The sequence below is a fragment of the Pavona decussata genome, unplaced genomic scaffold (genome assembly GCF_977016875.1).
Source record: "Pavona decussata unplaced genomic scaffold, jaPavDecu1.1 SCAFFOLD_84, whole genome shotgun sequence".
Taxonomy (NCBI): domain Eukaryota; kingdom Metazoa; phylum Cnidaria; class Anthozoa; order Scleractinia; family Agariciidae; genus Pavona; species Pavona decussata.
In genome coordinates this window covers 622,721-637,680 of record NW_028145502.1, presented here as the reverse complement: position 1 = coordinate 637,680, position 14,960 = coordinate 622,721, and the positions used below count along the sequence as shown (strand labels likewise).

Below are 14,960 nucleotides of genomic sequence, written 5' to 3'. Positions count from 1 at the left end.
ATGTACTTACTGTTGAATGGTGGAATCCAGTTAATGGGGTTCAGTAGATGGGACATCTTGTTCATTTGGTGATGGACCCTCTTTTGCAAATGTCCTTTGGCTCTGTGTAAGTTCCTCACTCTCATTTTGACCATCTTCTTGGTGTGATCGAGATAACTGCGGGCTTTGTTGATGCACTTCACCGTCATTTCGTGATAAGCAATTTGCTTGTACAACGCCACGGATTGGTTGTACATCTCGCTGTACGTGTGTAGAGTAGCATTGTACACTCGACGGTAGAGCTTACGGCAGAACCTCACAGTCTGAACATAGGCATTTCTGGAGTAATTTCTGAACTTAATCAATGCCTGAGTTAGGTCATTTGAGTGGCAAATGTCAAGAGTAGCATTCACGGCGAAGTTGTACGCTTGAAGAGTGAAGTTACGAGTGGCATTATATCCCACGCTGCACCAGTGACGAGAAAAGTTGAAAGCCATCGGAAAATACTTCTTTACCAGAGTGGTGTTGTAAAAAGTCAGCACCGTCTTGTTGTATACGCCTTGGCAGACCTTCAGCGTCTTGTTATACACAGTCATCGAGTAGTTCTTGGCCTTAATCAGAGCTTCTCTGTATAGCTTGAGCGTCTTGTTACGCACAGTCATCGAGTAGTTCTTGACTTTAATCAGAGCTTCTCTGTATAACTTGAGAGTCTTATTCAAAGCGAGCGCAGAGTAGTTCTTGTAGAAGGTGAGGGTCTTGTTCAATGCAATGGTGGAGTAATTCCTGGCCTTTAGCAAAGCTACTTCGTACAGCTTGACGGTTGCGTTGAAAGCTATCTTCGAGTAGTTCCTTGTTTTGTTGTAGGCCTCCATTAAACAGCTAGAATTGTATATGTCTAGAGTGACATTCACTACTATCTTGTACGCCCGAACAGTGAAATTACGGGTGGCATTGAGGACTATTGGAACATACTTCTGAACCACTGGAAGATATTTCCTGGCCAAAGTTGTTTTGTAGACAATCACCATAGTCTTATTGTACAGACGTCTGCATAACTTGATGGTCTTATTGAACGCTATCGAGGAGTAGTTCCTGCTCTTAGCCAACGCTTCTCGGTAGAGGGAGATGGTCTTGTTCAAAGCTATTGAGGAGTAGTTCTTGTAGAGTGTCACTGTCTTGTTCAAAGCTATGGTAGAGAAGTTCTTCGCCTGGATTAATGCTACTCTGTAGAGTTTCATGGTAACGTTGATTGCTATCTTCGAGTAGTTTCTCGTTTTACCAAAGGCTTCTCCCGGACAGCTGGAGTTGTAGATATCTAGAGTGACATTAACCACTACATTGTAGGCCTGAACAGTGAAGTTCCGGGTGGCATTCAAAGCGATCGGGACGTATTTCTTTACCATTGGTAGGTAATGTTTCACCAAAGTCGTGTTGTACACGATTACCATGGTCTTATTGTACATGCGTTTGTATAGCTTGATGGTCTCGTTTACAGCTAATGCGGAGAGGTTCCTCGCTCTAGCCAAAGTGTTACGGTAGAGATGAAGGGTCTTGTTCAAAGCCACTATGGAATAGTTTTTGTACAACGTGAGAGTCTTGTTTACAACAATCTTGTATTTACTGTAAAGCTTCGTGGTGACATTAAGTGCGATCTTAGAGTAGTTCCTCGCTTTTCCAAATGCCTCTCCTAGACAGCTCGAGTTGTAGATATCCAGGGTGATGTTCTCAGCGACCCTGTATACTTGGATAGAGTAGTTAAGGGTGGTGTTAACTCCAATGCGGTACCAGTGGCGTGACAGATTCAAAGCTTGGGACAGGTACTTCTCCGTTATGTTCAGACAATAACGTGACAAATTCAAGGCACGGTAGAGATACTTCAGGGTCACGTTCTTTGGTTGCCTTAGGAAGGTACATCGACGCGACATATTAAGGAACTTGTATGTAACTTTCATCACCCGGTTAATGAACGTGGATTGGCGCGTCATATTCAGGATCTTGTAAGTGACGTTTCTCACTTGGTTCAAAAACACACATCGGCGTGACAGGTTCAAGGCTTGAGACAGGTATTTTTGCGTGACGTTCTTGATCTGTGTCATGTTCAGATATTGGCGAGACAGGTTGACAGCACGCAGGAGGTACTTCTCAGTTACGTTCTTGATCTGGGTTAAGTTCAGGCCTCGAACAAAGTTCTTTGTGATGTTCAAGTAACGAACAGTCATGTTGGTGTACTTCACTACGAGAGGGTGGTTCTTTGTCAGGTTGTAGTAGCGCTTCGCCAGCCTTAAGGTCTTGTTGTGGTACTGTATGGCTAGCTCCTTTGTGATGTTGAAATAATGAAGAGTCAAGTTGACATACTTTCTTGTAAGAGGGTGGTTCTTGGTTAGGTTGTAAACATCCAGCACAAATGCATAACCATTGTGGCGGTAGAAAACAGCCAGGTCCTTCGTAATGTTGATGTAGTGAAGAGAAATGTTAAGGTAGGTTCCAGTGACGGGGTGATTCTTTGCGAGGTTGTATACTTTCATGACGAATCCGTAAGCCTTCTGTCGGTACAACACAGTTCGGTTCATGGCCACAGCTACCCAGGCTTTGCCAATAGTTTTGACACGAACAGTCAGATTCCTTGCCTTAACCTTCACTTCACCAAATTTCTCGATTGTGTTCCGCTTGAAAGTCTCCACCTTGATAAGGGCTTCTTTCTTTAATGACTGCATCTTGGTAACAGCTTCACGTTTGAACGTTTCAATCTTCTCAAAGGCTTCTTCTTTCAAGTACTTGATCTTGTCCAGAGCTTGTACTTTCAAGGACTTGATCTCGTCTAGAGCTTGTACTTTCAAGGACTTGATCTTGTCTAAAGCTTGTACTTTCAAGTCTTCCACCTTGATTTTCAAGGACTTGATCTTGTCTACAGCTTGCACTTTCAAGTCTTTCAACTTGATTTTCAAGGACTTGATCTGGATCACAACATTCCGTTTCAGAGATCTGATCTTCTCGATAATCTTGTGCTTCAAAGCCTCGATCTTGGCCAAGGCTTCCTGCGGAAGGTTCTTGAATCTCTGTACTGTGGCGATGGCAAGATCCTTGATGTTCCCATCAAAAGGCCTTGGGTGTGGGATAACAATGGTGATGCCTCCATCTGTTACTTGGATGTACTTGGGGATGGCAGAGCGGACGTCAGTGATAGTCTTGTTGATGGTGATACGCACCTTCTCCAGGTAAACACGCGCCTTTTCAATGGTGTTGTTAATTAAAACACGGACTTTGTGGATGGAGAGAAGACGCGCCTTTGCGATGGTGCTGTTGATCGCAATACGGACATTTTCCAAGGAAACACGCGCCTTTTCAATGGTGTTGTTAATCACAACACGGATTTTCTGGATGGAGAAAATACGCGCCTTTACGATGGTGCTGTTGATCGCAACATGAACCTTCTCCAAGGAAATACGTGCCTTTTCAATGGTGTTGTTGATCGCAACACGGACTTTCTGGATGGAGACGAGGGCTGTGTTGATGGTCTTGTTGAAAGCAGCTCGAGCATCTTGAACAGTCCTGTGGATTGTCTGATTGATGGCAATGTAGGCCTTGTGAGCGGTCAGGTTCAATCTGCGCGTTACGCTGACAAAGGTAGCGTTCAGATAAACGATTGTGCGGTTGACAAATCGGTTAGCATATCGGATGGTGCTGTTGGCCAAGTCCAGTGCTTTTATCGCCGTTGTTTTACAGAACACAGGTACGCGGTTATTCACAGCATTCACGGTTGCGTTTCTTGCGGTGTCAATGCATCTTCGCACGCGCTCCCTGACAGCGTCTTCAAGTCCAGAGTACTTTCCGAGGAAGATTGCCGTCTTCATAACTTCTACACGCGTTGCATTCAGGAAGGCCATGACAGGTTCAGCTTCCGTCAGAGTTGTGTTGACGGCCAACATGGTCTTGTTAATGACATGCTCTAGGCAGCCCTTGGTGACGTTGAATCTCGTCATCGTCACATTCACAATCATGCGGGTCATGTTCAGCGTGTAGTTGTACGCCTGCATGTACATCATACGTCCCTCGAGAACAGATTCGCGGATGGTCATTTTACCGAGCTTCCGAAGCATGGCGTATGGATGGCTGTTGAGTGTTATGTCTACTGCTTGACGGGTCAAGTTAATGGTGCGCTCTTTCATGCTGATTACCTGTAAAGTCACGTTCTTCTTCAGAGTGATGAGCAGTTTGCTGTAGTTGTGGTACATAGGTACGAGAGTGTTGTTGTAGAAAGGGAGAACTTTGCTGTAATACAAAGGCTTCAGTTCGTCATTGTAGTACTTCATACCCCTCTGTATAGTTTGATTTATCCACACACGCGTCAAGTTCACTCTAACCAATGTCCAGTTACGAGCCAAGGCAAATGCTTTCAAAGTCACATTCCTACACCGGCCAATGCAACGCTCTGCTAACGCTCTGTACTTGTGAACGAGGACAGTGCCATTTCTGTACAAGGGCAGGAAGTGGCTCTGGTAGATACGTTCGTAATGACCACTCAGAATCAAGGTGTAATTCTTAAATTGCTCCTTGATCATCTTGGTGTAATTCTGAACTTTGGCTCTAAAAATGTTAGTGTAGTTGCGAATGGAGGCGTTCAGGATCTTCGTGTAGTTCTGGAGAGAGGCATTCAGGAATTTGGTGTAGATCTGTAGAGAGGCATTAAGTATCCTGGTGTAGTTCTGAACAGTGGCATTAAGTATTCTGGTGTAGTTCTGAACAGTCGCATTGAGGAAGTTGGTGTAATTCTGAACTTTGGCCCTGATAATCTTGGTATAATTATGAACCGTCTCATTGAGAATCTTGGTGTAGTTGCGAAGTGTATCGTTCAGAATCCTAGTGAAATTCTGAACTCTCTGCTGTAGCACCTTGGTGTAGTTGTTAATTTTCTCCTTGAGAAGCAGGGTGTAATTTTGAACTTTGGCGGTGATGTTCTTGTAGTAGAGCTTTCCGATTGCGACTATCTTTAGAGTTAGATTCCTGGCCTGAAGAGTCATGTTGTGAACTTTTAGGGTGACGTTTTTGGCCAGCTCAATGGTCTTGAAAACGTACTCATGCTCGACGATTTCGCGCAGTTTCATAACCTTCAAATCTTCAAACTTTTCGATCAACTTCTCGCGTGTTTCTTGAGCCTTTGCCTTCACTTTCTCTTTCAGCAATTCCGTGTGGTTCTTGATTGTTTCAAAGAGTAGTTTGCCATTCTTTGAAGCCAGCTCCAGTGCAAGTCTCACATTAGTTGTGGTATACTTTGTGAAATTTAGACCAACTTCAACCAGTTCATGCCCCTTGACCTCCTCGATGAGCTCCACCCACATTTCGCTATAAAGGCACTGTTCGATTTGCGTTCCTTTAGTGACGTTTCGTAGGTACCTCAGGACCTTCTTGAGAACCCTTTCGATAAACACCCTTGGGTTAGCCACGATCCTCTCGTACTTCTTGTGTATTACATTATACCTTTCCCGGATTGAAGTAAATCTTTCTTTGATTCTGGACGCAAGCGTTACGTTCACGTATTCAATGGCTTCCTTAATCCTGGCCTCTACTTTGGGTCTCATCTCCTCTATATACTCCACGACCTCGTCATATTTCTCACGGGCGAACTTTTCAGCCTTTGCGTAGCGCTCTTTCAATTGATGTTTCTGGATGAATTCTTGAACGTCTTTACGCGCCATAAACTTTAGGTAAGTCTCGTTAACCAACGTCCTTCCTTCGCTGAGTTTCAACAGAGTGATGTTCATCGCTTTGTCAAGCAGAGGTAGAGAAACGTTCTTGGCTTTGACAAGATAGAAGACGGTCTTGTTGTGCATAAACTTGACATAAGGATAGAAGATAGCAGCCAATTCCTTAGCGGCGATGTAAGTGATGTTAGCTGTCTGGTTGTACACCGAAATAGTTTCTCCTGTTATGTTCATCAGGGTCTTGTTCAGCTTTTGAAGCTCCTTCTTCCATTCTGCCACCTTGATGTTAAATTTTGATTGGATTTCGTTCAACTTCTCGTTTATTTTCTCCTGCACTTGTTCTTTGGTCTGGTAGTACTTCCGCTCTAAGAATTCTTTAGCTTTGATGGAGTTGCGTTCTGCGAGTTCGTAAACTTCAAAATAGAGCTCCTCTAAGGTTTTCTCCTTGTTCTTATGATACCACACTTTCACCGTGTACACAGCCCCCCTAACAAACACCACAGTCTTGTTCACATATCTCTGAACCAATACTTTCCCTTTCAGGAAGCTCTCTTTTATCTTGGGCAGGAGAGTCTTGTTTAGGTAACCCAAGTAACGCACTCCACGGAGGACCATTGCACGGGTCTTGTTGAAGCCACTAAGCGTTACATTGCGCGTCATGTTGTAGATGTGCAGGGTGTAGTTGCGACTCAGGTTATAGTACTTGTGGTAGTATCGTAAAGCAAGACTGCGGGTCAAGTTGTAGTACTGAAGAGTGTAGTTCCGCGTGACATTGTAATAATGAAGGGTGAGGCTACGTGTGGCGTTGACGTACCTAATGGCCAGCACTTTAGTGCGGTTAACTAGTGCCAATGTGAAATTGTACGCCCTCAGAGTCGCGTTCTTGGTATCATTAAAGAGTTCCAATGCTCGTAAGGTGACATTGTTGTAGAGTTGAATTCCACGCGTGGTGATATTCTTGTATAGTGCAATCGCGCGGATGGTGACATTCTTGTACAGTGCAATCGCGCGGATGGTGAGATTCTTGTAGAGGTTAACACCGCTCAAAGAAATATTCTTGTATAGTTGAAGTCCACGGACGGTGATATTGTTGTAAAGTTTCTTTGCATGAATGGTGAGGTTCTTGAACAGAATCATTGCTCGCTGAGTGACATTGTTGTAGATGGCCAGTCCATGCTTGCTTGAGAACTCGTAGGCCTTGGTAACGATCTCTTCGTATGTCATATTCTCGTACTGTCTCATTTTCGCAACCAATACTTTGACTTTGTTGGTCAGCTTCTCTCGGTAAATTTGAACTCTTTCAGTGGCTTTTTCCTTCAGCTCCTCGTACATCTCCCTCGCCAGATCTTTGTAATGGTTGTACACGGCAACTCCTTCATCACGATGTTGACTGTAAAACGCCTGTGCATGCTTCTTTAAGAACTTGTAAACTTGAATGGTCTTGTTAACAGTGATGTTTTTGTAGAGAACAATAGTCACGAACGACATCTTTCTCAATTTCCTTTCCCAGTGAAGGGTGGTGTTCTTGGCCAAGACTCCATACTTGATGAATACGCGTCTAGTCTCGTTTCCAATGGCAATGAATTCTTCGATAAATGCCTCTTTGGAAATGTTCGAGCGCAGAAGGTTGCTAGCGATCCTCAAGACCCGCTGAGTAAGGTTGAATAGGTCCTGCAGTTCTTTCTGTACCATCAATGTAGCGTTGTCAATGTAGTATTTCAGGAAAAGTGCTCTCTGTTTGATGTTGAAAGCTCGAATACGCTGCACGAGGTTCTCCCACTTCTCTTCTAGTTTAAGGGCATCGATTTTACCCTTCAGATCTATGTCCGCCCATGCGGATTTCACAGGACGAATAAGATCCAGGGCGCGAAGTTGTTTGGTAACGTTTAAGATCTCTGCGGTGATATTTTTGCCAATGACCTGGATTCTCTTGATTGACATTTCCAGAAGCTCGTTAGGGCGTAGCTTCAGAAGCTCATGGAGGGTCTTGTTCAATGCTGTTATAGACCTGTTATACACCAGAGAAGCATGGTTACTCAGGTTGAAGTGGAGAGACTGGTTCAACACTTTCTTGGTAATATTGAATAACAGGATGCTCTTTTTAATGGTCAAATCTACGATCTCTTCAGGACTCCTCCTTGCATTTTCGTGGATGAAGTTAACGACAGCGTAGATATTAGTGCTAAGTGTGTGGCCCACCGACTTCAAAGCTTGCGATGTGAATGTCAAGGAAATGATTAGAGCTTTATCCATTGCGTGACCGATGGCAACGTGACGGATGGTTATGTTTCGTAGTTGGTACATCATATCTAACGCCATTGGGACAAGTGGTGTGACAATGGGCTTCAGATATCTGGTAACATCATTGCTTAGTTCCACGGCAACCTTGCTGATGGGTTGGACAATCTCAAGCACCAAAGGATAAGCCTTCCCTTTAAGTGAAAGAAGGGCTTTCGTTATAAGGTTAATAAGAGGGCGATGTGTGTTCAGCAGCTTGGCGTAAGTTGTTACAGTCACCTTCCTGACCTTGATAGCAATGGTTCTGACTTCCCTGCTTACGTTCTTGACCAGATAAATGGCCTGGATAGTTACATTTCGCAGCAGCTTGGGAAGAATTCTTGTCAAATTCCTTGTAAAATTCACCGCTTTCTGGTGGATAGCGCAGGCCTTCTTGTGAAGTTCCTTAAGCTGTTGGCGGAGGGTCGTGTTGAGCTGCTTGAAGTGAAGTTGGACTGTCTCGTTAAGTAACTTGAAGTGTTCTTCGATGGTCTTGTTGAGAAGAGTAATGTTGCGCACACGCAGTGTCAAATTCTTGGCAATGATGGTTAAATTCTTCAGAGTGCAAGACCCATTGAATCCACATGTGAAATCCTTCACCTTCAGCATGTACTCATCGAAAAGAACGCCAACTTTCTGGTTACGGATCTCGAGGTCTCGCAGCTTGACGACGAGTTCGCGTGTCTTTACTTCTACTTTTTTAATAAGATCTGCCGTGATTTCCTTCACTCTAAAAGACACACGTCTAGCGATGTCCCCAAGTTTTTCCCCACGAACCGAAAGAGCACTCACCATAACCGACACATTTTTCGCCCAGACGTTGATATCTCGACTGATGTTCTTAAGATGCAGGGTTACATTGCCAATAATGGGCGGCAACACCTCTTTGCGGAAACGTTTGTAAGCTTCTGAGGCGTTCCGGCGAATCCTCTTGTATAGCTCAGTGGCGTTACCCAATATCTGCTTATAAAGTACAGTTGCATTAGGCATCACTATTATAAGATGTTTCACGGTGTCATTGAGGCCTTTGAGCGTGATGTTGTAAAGTCTTTGAGTAATGTTCTCGACCATTGTTGTCCCGTTCTGGAAAAGTCCTTTGTAGTCGTAATTCTTCATCTGAGCGTACAGCTTCAAAGCTTGAGGTCTGATTTTGGCGTCTAGTTTCTTTACAATGGCATCAATTTCTTTGGTGAAGTTTTTCGCTTTTTGAAGAGTTAAATTGTAGAATTTTAAAGTGACGTTCGTGATAAAAGTCTGGAGGCTCTGTACTTTACCTACAAGGTTGTTTACTGAAGTCGTATTCCACGTCAGAGAAACACGGCTTGCCTCTGCGTCCAGGAGGTAAACCAAACGGGATTCGTTGACCACATTCACGCCGAATTTTCGCTGAAGAGTCACCTGGAGGCGCTTGTCTTCTGGCATCTCACCAACAACCTGCCCTGAAATTCTTGGAGTCAGAGTCACGTTGAACACGATGCTCCTTGAAGCAGGGTTAAATCTTAAGAACCACCCTGCTTGGTTGTTTTGGTAACTCACAAAACTGCTAACAACATAGTTCTTCCAGTCGAATCTTCCAGTGAAACCAACGGTACGATTGAAGGCTAGAAGCGTCAGGAACAGGGTCTTAGTTGCGACGTCAACTCTTTCGGTGAAAATGAAGGTTCTCTTGAGCATCGTTACGCCAGACTTGAAGGTCTTGGTAAGCCTGTCATACGAGTAGACCAGCTGAAGTGACTTCTTGAAACCCTTCAAGTCCATAGCAATTTGCATGCCTTCGCTTGTGTCCCAGCTAGCATCGAAGACCACTGGTGCATTCGGCAATACGTCAACAGAAACCAGAAGTCTTTGTTCGTCCTTTCTGAAGTCGATCTTGTGATTCCATGTTCTCTTGAAGGCCCCAATTTCGGAAGTGAAAAGCAGTCCGTTCTCTCTTATCAGCAGGCCTTTAACTGTCATAGGATAAGCAGGAAAGATTTCAAAGCGGCCACCGTATTCTCCTGTGCTCTTGCTGTAGGAGAACCAATTTTCAATCTTCTTGTTGAGAAACTCCACACTGCTTTCAATTGAGATACCATCCTCTGTTTCCCAAGAGGTTGTCCACGTGATTGGCTTTCTTGGAAGCAGCTCTAGTTTGACCCTAACGGACTTACTTTGCTTAAACCAGATTAATGAATGCGTCAATGTCTTCTCAGGCAAGTACTCAACGGTGACAACGCTGGAGAGTTCTTCACTGTTGTTTCTGTAAGCACCAGTCAGTGAGACCATCTTGCCTTTGGAGTAAATGAAAGATAACCTGGCTTCATGATAGGAGTCCTCGGTACTGGAATAGTTGTTGTACGCCGCATCCCAGCCACATTCATAGGCACGTCCCATCAGCCTAACATTGTACTGGAAGCCAAGTGAGGAGCTTCTTTCTTCTTTCGACAAAATTATCTTGGAGCTATCGAAGAAGACACTTTGGCTTCCATTTCTTAGCATTCGAACCATAATAAGCTCTTTCGCACCCTCAGACTGTGTGAGCAAAGTTGTCTGCCATTCAGCAGCAAAGCGGCCAATGTGGGAACGGAACTCGATCATCTTACGTTGGGTGTTATTTAAGAGGGTTACAGCTGATTTTGCTACAACATCTTGGTTCCAGAATAGGAGGACAGCAGCTTCTTTCACGGTTTTGCCATTGAGCCAAGTTCCCTCAACGCCAATTCGCTTCTGCAAAGCAGTGGCGTTGAATCCAATGGCCTTCTCTGTCATGTTGCGGAAGTACAGAGATGCACCGACTGATTTCTTTACTACTGTCGTATTGAAGTGAAGGCTCTTCAGCTCAGTTGTGTGGAAGAAACTGAACCATGATTCCAAGTAGGTAGTTCTGTTGAACTTGGCAGTTAGGCGGTTGGCGCATTCGACTCGGTTCTTAAACCACTGCGTCTTCAATTCACCAGTTCGGTTAAGGACATTGATATTCAAGGCCATGCTCTTCTCAGTCGAGCTGTTTGTAAAGGATACGCAGATTTTCCCATGCGACCGACCGAGGTACTCTGGATACAGACAGGCGCTCTTTTGAGTTGTCAGGTTCTGGAACAATCCAACAAGGGCGACAGTATAATTCTGATAGGCAGCGCTAATGACAAGTTTCCTCTGCTTTTCCTGGAAAACGATTTTGCTCTCCAACTCAAAAGACTTGTTGCAACAGTTGACGTTTAGACGAAGTCCCATGTTCGTTGGTTCGGTGAAATAAATCAAGGAGGAATTCATGGTCTTGTTCATCACAGCAAGATTGAACTGAAGTCCCTTCTTAGAATTGGTGTTCAATAGAGTCCAAATGGCTTCCACGGTCTTGTTGACGGCTGAAGCATTAAACTTGATGGATCTTCCATTTTCGGTCTTCAAGTAGCTCCACGTAGCATCAACAGTCTTGTTCATTGCAGAGGCACTGAACTTGACGGATCTTCCATTTGCGCTCTTAAGGTAAGTCCAGGTGGCTTCCACGGTCTTGTTGACTGCTGAAGCATTAAACGTGATGGATCTTCCATTTTCGGTCTTCAGGTAGCTCCAGGTAGCATCTACAGTCTTGTTCATTGCAGAGGCACTGAACTTTACGGATCTTCCATTTTCGCTCTTAAGATAAGTCCAGGTGGCTTCCACGTTCTTGTTGACGGCTGAAGCATTAAACTTGATGGATCTTCCATTTTCGGTCTTCAGGTAGCTCCACATAGCTTCTACAGTCTTGTTCATTGCAGAGGCACTGAACTTGATGGATCGTCCATTTTCGCTCTTAAGGTAAGTCCAGGTGGCTTCAATAGACTTGTTCATTGCGGAGGCATTAAACTTGAGGGACTTCCGATCTTCCTGCTTCATGTAACTCCAGAAGGCTTCTACAGTCTTGTTCATGGCCGAGGCGTTAAACTTGATGGCTCTCTCATTCTCATTCGTCAAGTAGCCCAATGTGGCTTCAATAGTTTCCTTCATAGCAGCGGCCTTGAACTTCAGGGATTTCTCATTTTCGCTCTTCATATAACTCCAGATAGCTTCAATGGTTTTGTTCATCACAGAGGCATTGAACACAATGGCGCTCTCTTTCTCGTCCACCAAGTAGCTCAAAACAACCTCAACAGTCTTGTTTACAGCAGAGGCCTTAAACTTCAAGGATCTCTCATTCTCTTTCGTCACGTACTTCCAGATAGCTTCCATAGTTTTGTTCATGGCGGAGGCATTAAACTTGATAGATCTTTCGTTGTTTTGCTTCAAATAACTCCACACAGCTTCCATAGTCTTGTTCATCGCAGATCCCTTAATCTTGATCGCTCTCTCATACTCGTTCTTTGAGTAACTCATGAAAGCTTCGACAGTTTTATTCATGGCAGATGCATTGAACTTGATTGATGGCCCATTCTCGCTTTTCAAGTAGCTCCAAATGACCTCTGCACTTCTGTTGAACCCAGTGGCATTAAACTTTATAAGCTTCTCGTTGGTGAGGTTTGTGAAAGTCCAAGCTACGTCTATCGTCCTGTTAAGGCCAGACAAATTGAACTTGATAGCCTTCTCGTTGGGGAAGTTCAGGAAAGACCAGGAGGACTCGATGCTCTTATTGACAGCGCTGGCTCTGAACTTCAAGCTCCTTTCATGCATTAAGCTGATAAAGGTCCAAGTTGCGTCGATAGTCTTATTTTGTACCTTGGCGCTGAATTTCAAGCCCTTCTCGTTTGTTAGGTTAACGATGGTCAAAGTTGTTTCGACGGTTTTGTTAAGAACATTGGCTTTAAACAGCAAACTCTTCTCTTTTTCCAAGTTGAGAACAACCCAAGTGGCGTTGATGGTCTTGTTGAGAACGTTGGCTTTAAATAGCAAACTCTTCTCCTTCCCCGAGTTAAGGAAACTCCAAGAAGCGTTGATGGTCTTGTTAAGAGCACTACCCTCGAACTTCAGACTCTTTTCATTGGCCAAGTTAAGGAACGACCATTTGGCATCGATGGTCTTGTTGAGAACACTGGCGTTGAACTTTAGACTTTTCTCAGTAGCCAAGTTGAGAAAGCTCCAGGTCGCATCTATGGTCTTGTTAAGAGCACTGCCATGGAATTTCAATCCTTTTTCGTTCGTTAAATTGAGGAAGGACCACTTGGCTTCAAAGGTCTTGTTAAGGGCAGTAGCGTTAAACTTCAGACTCTTCTCACTGGGCAAGTTGACTATACTCCAAGTGGCATCAATGGTCTTGTTGAGAGTACTGGCCTGGAATTTCAATCCTTTTTCGTTTGTGAGGTTAAGGAAAGTCCATTTTGCGTCAAAGGTCCTGTTAAGAGCGCTGGCGTTGAACCTCATACTCTTCTCGTTGGCCGAGTTAAGGATACTCCATGTGGCATCAACGGTTTTGTTGAGAGCTCGGGCGTGGAATTTCAAACCTTTCTCGTTTGTCAAGTTGAGAAGGGTCCACGTGGCGTCCACGGTTCTATTTAGCACAGATGCATTGAAACGGACTCCTCTCTGTCTTCCGATATTGAAGTATGACCACATGACTTCAGCCGTTCTGTTAAAGCCAGTGACATTGAAACATAATCCTTTCTCTTTTCCTGCGTTGACGTATGACCACATAGCCTCTACGGTTTTGTTTAAGGCGGTTGCATTAAGGATGACGCTCGTCGCATCGGGGAAGGTTCGAAGGACCAGGGCACTCTGCATTGTGTAATTCATGGCCGAGGCATTCATTCGCAATCCTTTCTCTTTTCCAAAGTTGACGTAGGACCAAACTGCCTCGATGGTCTTGTTGACGACAGATGCATTGAACTTCAAGCTTTTTCCAGTTGTCAAATTCAGGAGAGTCCAAGCCGCTTCCATTGTCTTGTTAAATCCCGTTGCATTGAATCTCAGCCCCTTTTCAAGGTCGGTATTAACGTATGTCCAAGCAGCATCGATCGTCTTGTTCAGAAGCAATCCGTTGAATTTGACGCCTTTCTTCTGAGTGAAGTTGAAGTAACCCCAAACAGCTTCTGCTTTGCTTCCCAGGACAGTAGCATTTGCTTTCAAGGACTTCTCGTTGGTAGAGTTGACAATACCAGTGTACCAGCTGACTACACGGTTCTTGTTGTCATGGGTGGCTGTGAAACGAATACCTTTCTCGTTTCCACTCTCGGCGTAGGAACCGCGAAGGGTAAACGACTGCTGGCAAGGACGAGCAAACAAACGGAGGACTCCCTCCTTCTGAGATTTCAGGTGTCTGCCGGTGAGGTCGATTCCTGCCTTGGTTGGTTCGTTGTTGAAAGTGAATACGAAGTTGTTCTCCTCATCACCAAGGTTACCACTGAACTTGATCTCGGTCTTTGTGCAGGTATGGTTCGCAACGAATCCGACGCTCTTCTTGGCGATGTCAATCTCTCCTGCTGCGTACAGGTACTTTTCAGGCCAGTACGTGATGTTATTGACAAAGCCATACACACCAGGCTTCTTATAGAGCTTCGTCAGCTGCTGGATGCTGTAGTTCCTGTAAGACGCAGACAGCTGGATGCCAAGGTCTCGCGAAAGGCTCTTCTCTGTGTTATTAAAAAAGTGACCATTGAGGACGATTGGGTACCCAGTGACTGCATCTTTAACAGAGTATGTCAGGTTCAGAGCATGCGTGACGTTGTTGTAGGTAGCATCAAACTTGCCGAAACTTACTCCGAGTGCTCCCGTTGACATACTGAATAGTTTACCATCTTCTTTGAACCACAGCGTAGCATTAGCGTCGAAGTTTCTCTCCCACGTTGCTCCTGGAGTTGACATCGAAGCGATGATGTCGTACTCGTTTTCATCTTCGGTTTGCATGCGTTCTACGAGCAGCTGATATTTGGTGAGCTTGGGATCAGTACGCTGCATCGAGAGACTGTAAGACGCTGGGCCAGAGAGTGGGAAGAAGGGAGCGTTCAGGTCTCGGTAAGACAAAGGAATCGATAGCTGGCCACAGAACCTAAGTCCAAGGAGACGCGTCAAATTCAGGCAGGGAGAAGGCTGTAACAAGAAATAAATTGACAAGTGAGATGA

General features: G+C 44.7%; 1 protein-coding gene across 1 annotated transcript in view; it reads right to left on the bottom strand.

Annotated features, from left to right (window-relative positions):
* Window positions 1-14,960, bottom strand: part of LOC146475279 (uncharacterized) — a 34,575-nt gene that overhangs the window by 4,815 nt on the left and 14,800 nt on the right. The window contains exon 15 of the mRNA XM_085115654.1: window positions 11-14,927. Coding sequence (XP_084971780.1) covers window positions 11-14,927 — 14,917 coding nt within the window. The remainder of the gene's footprint in view (window positions 1-10; window positions 14,928-14,960) is intronic.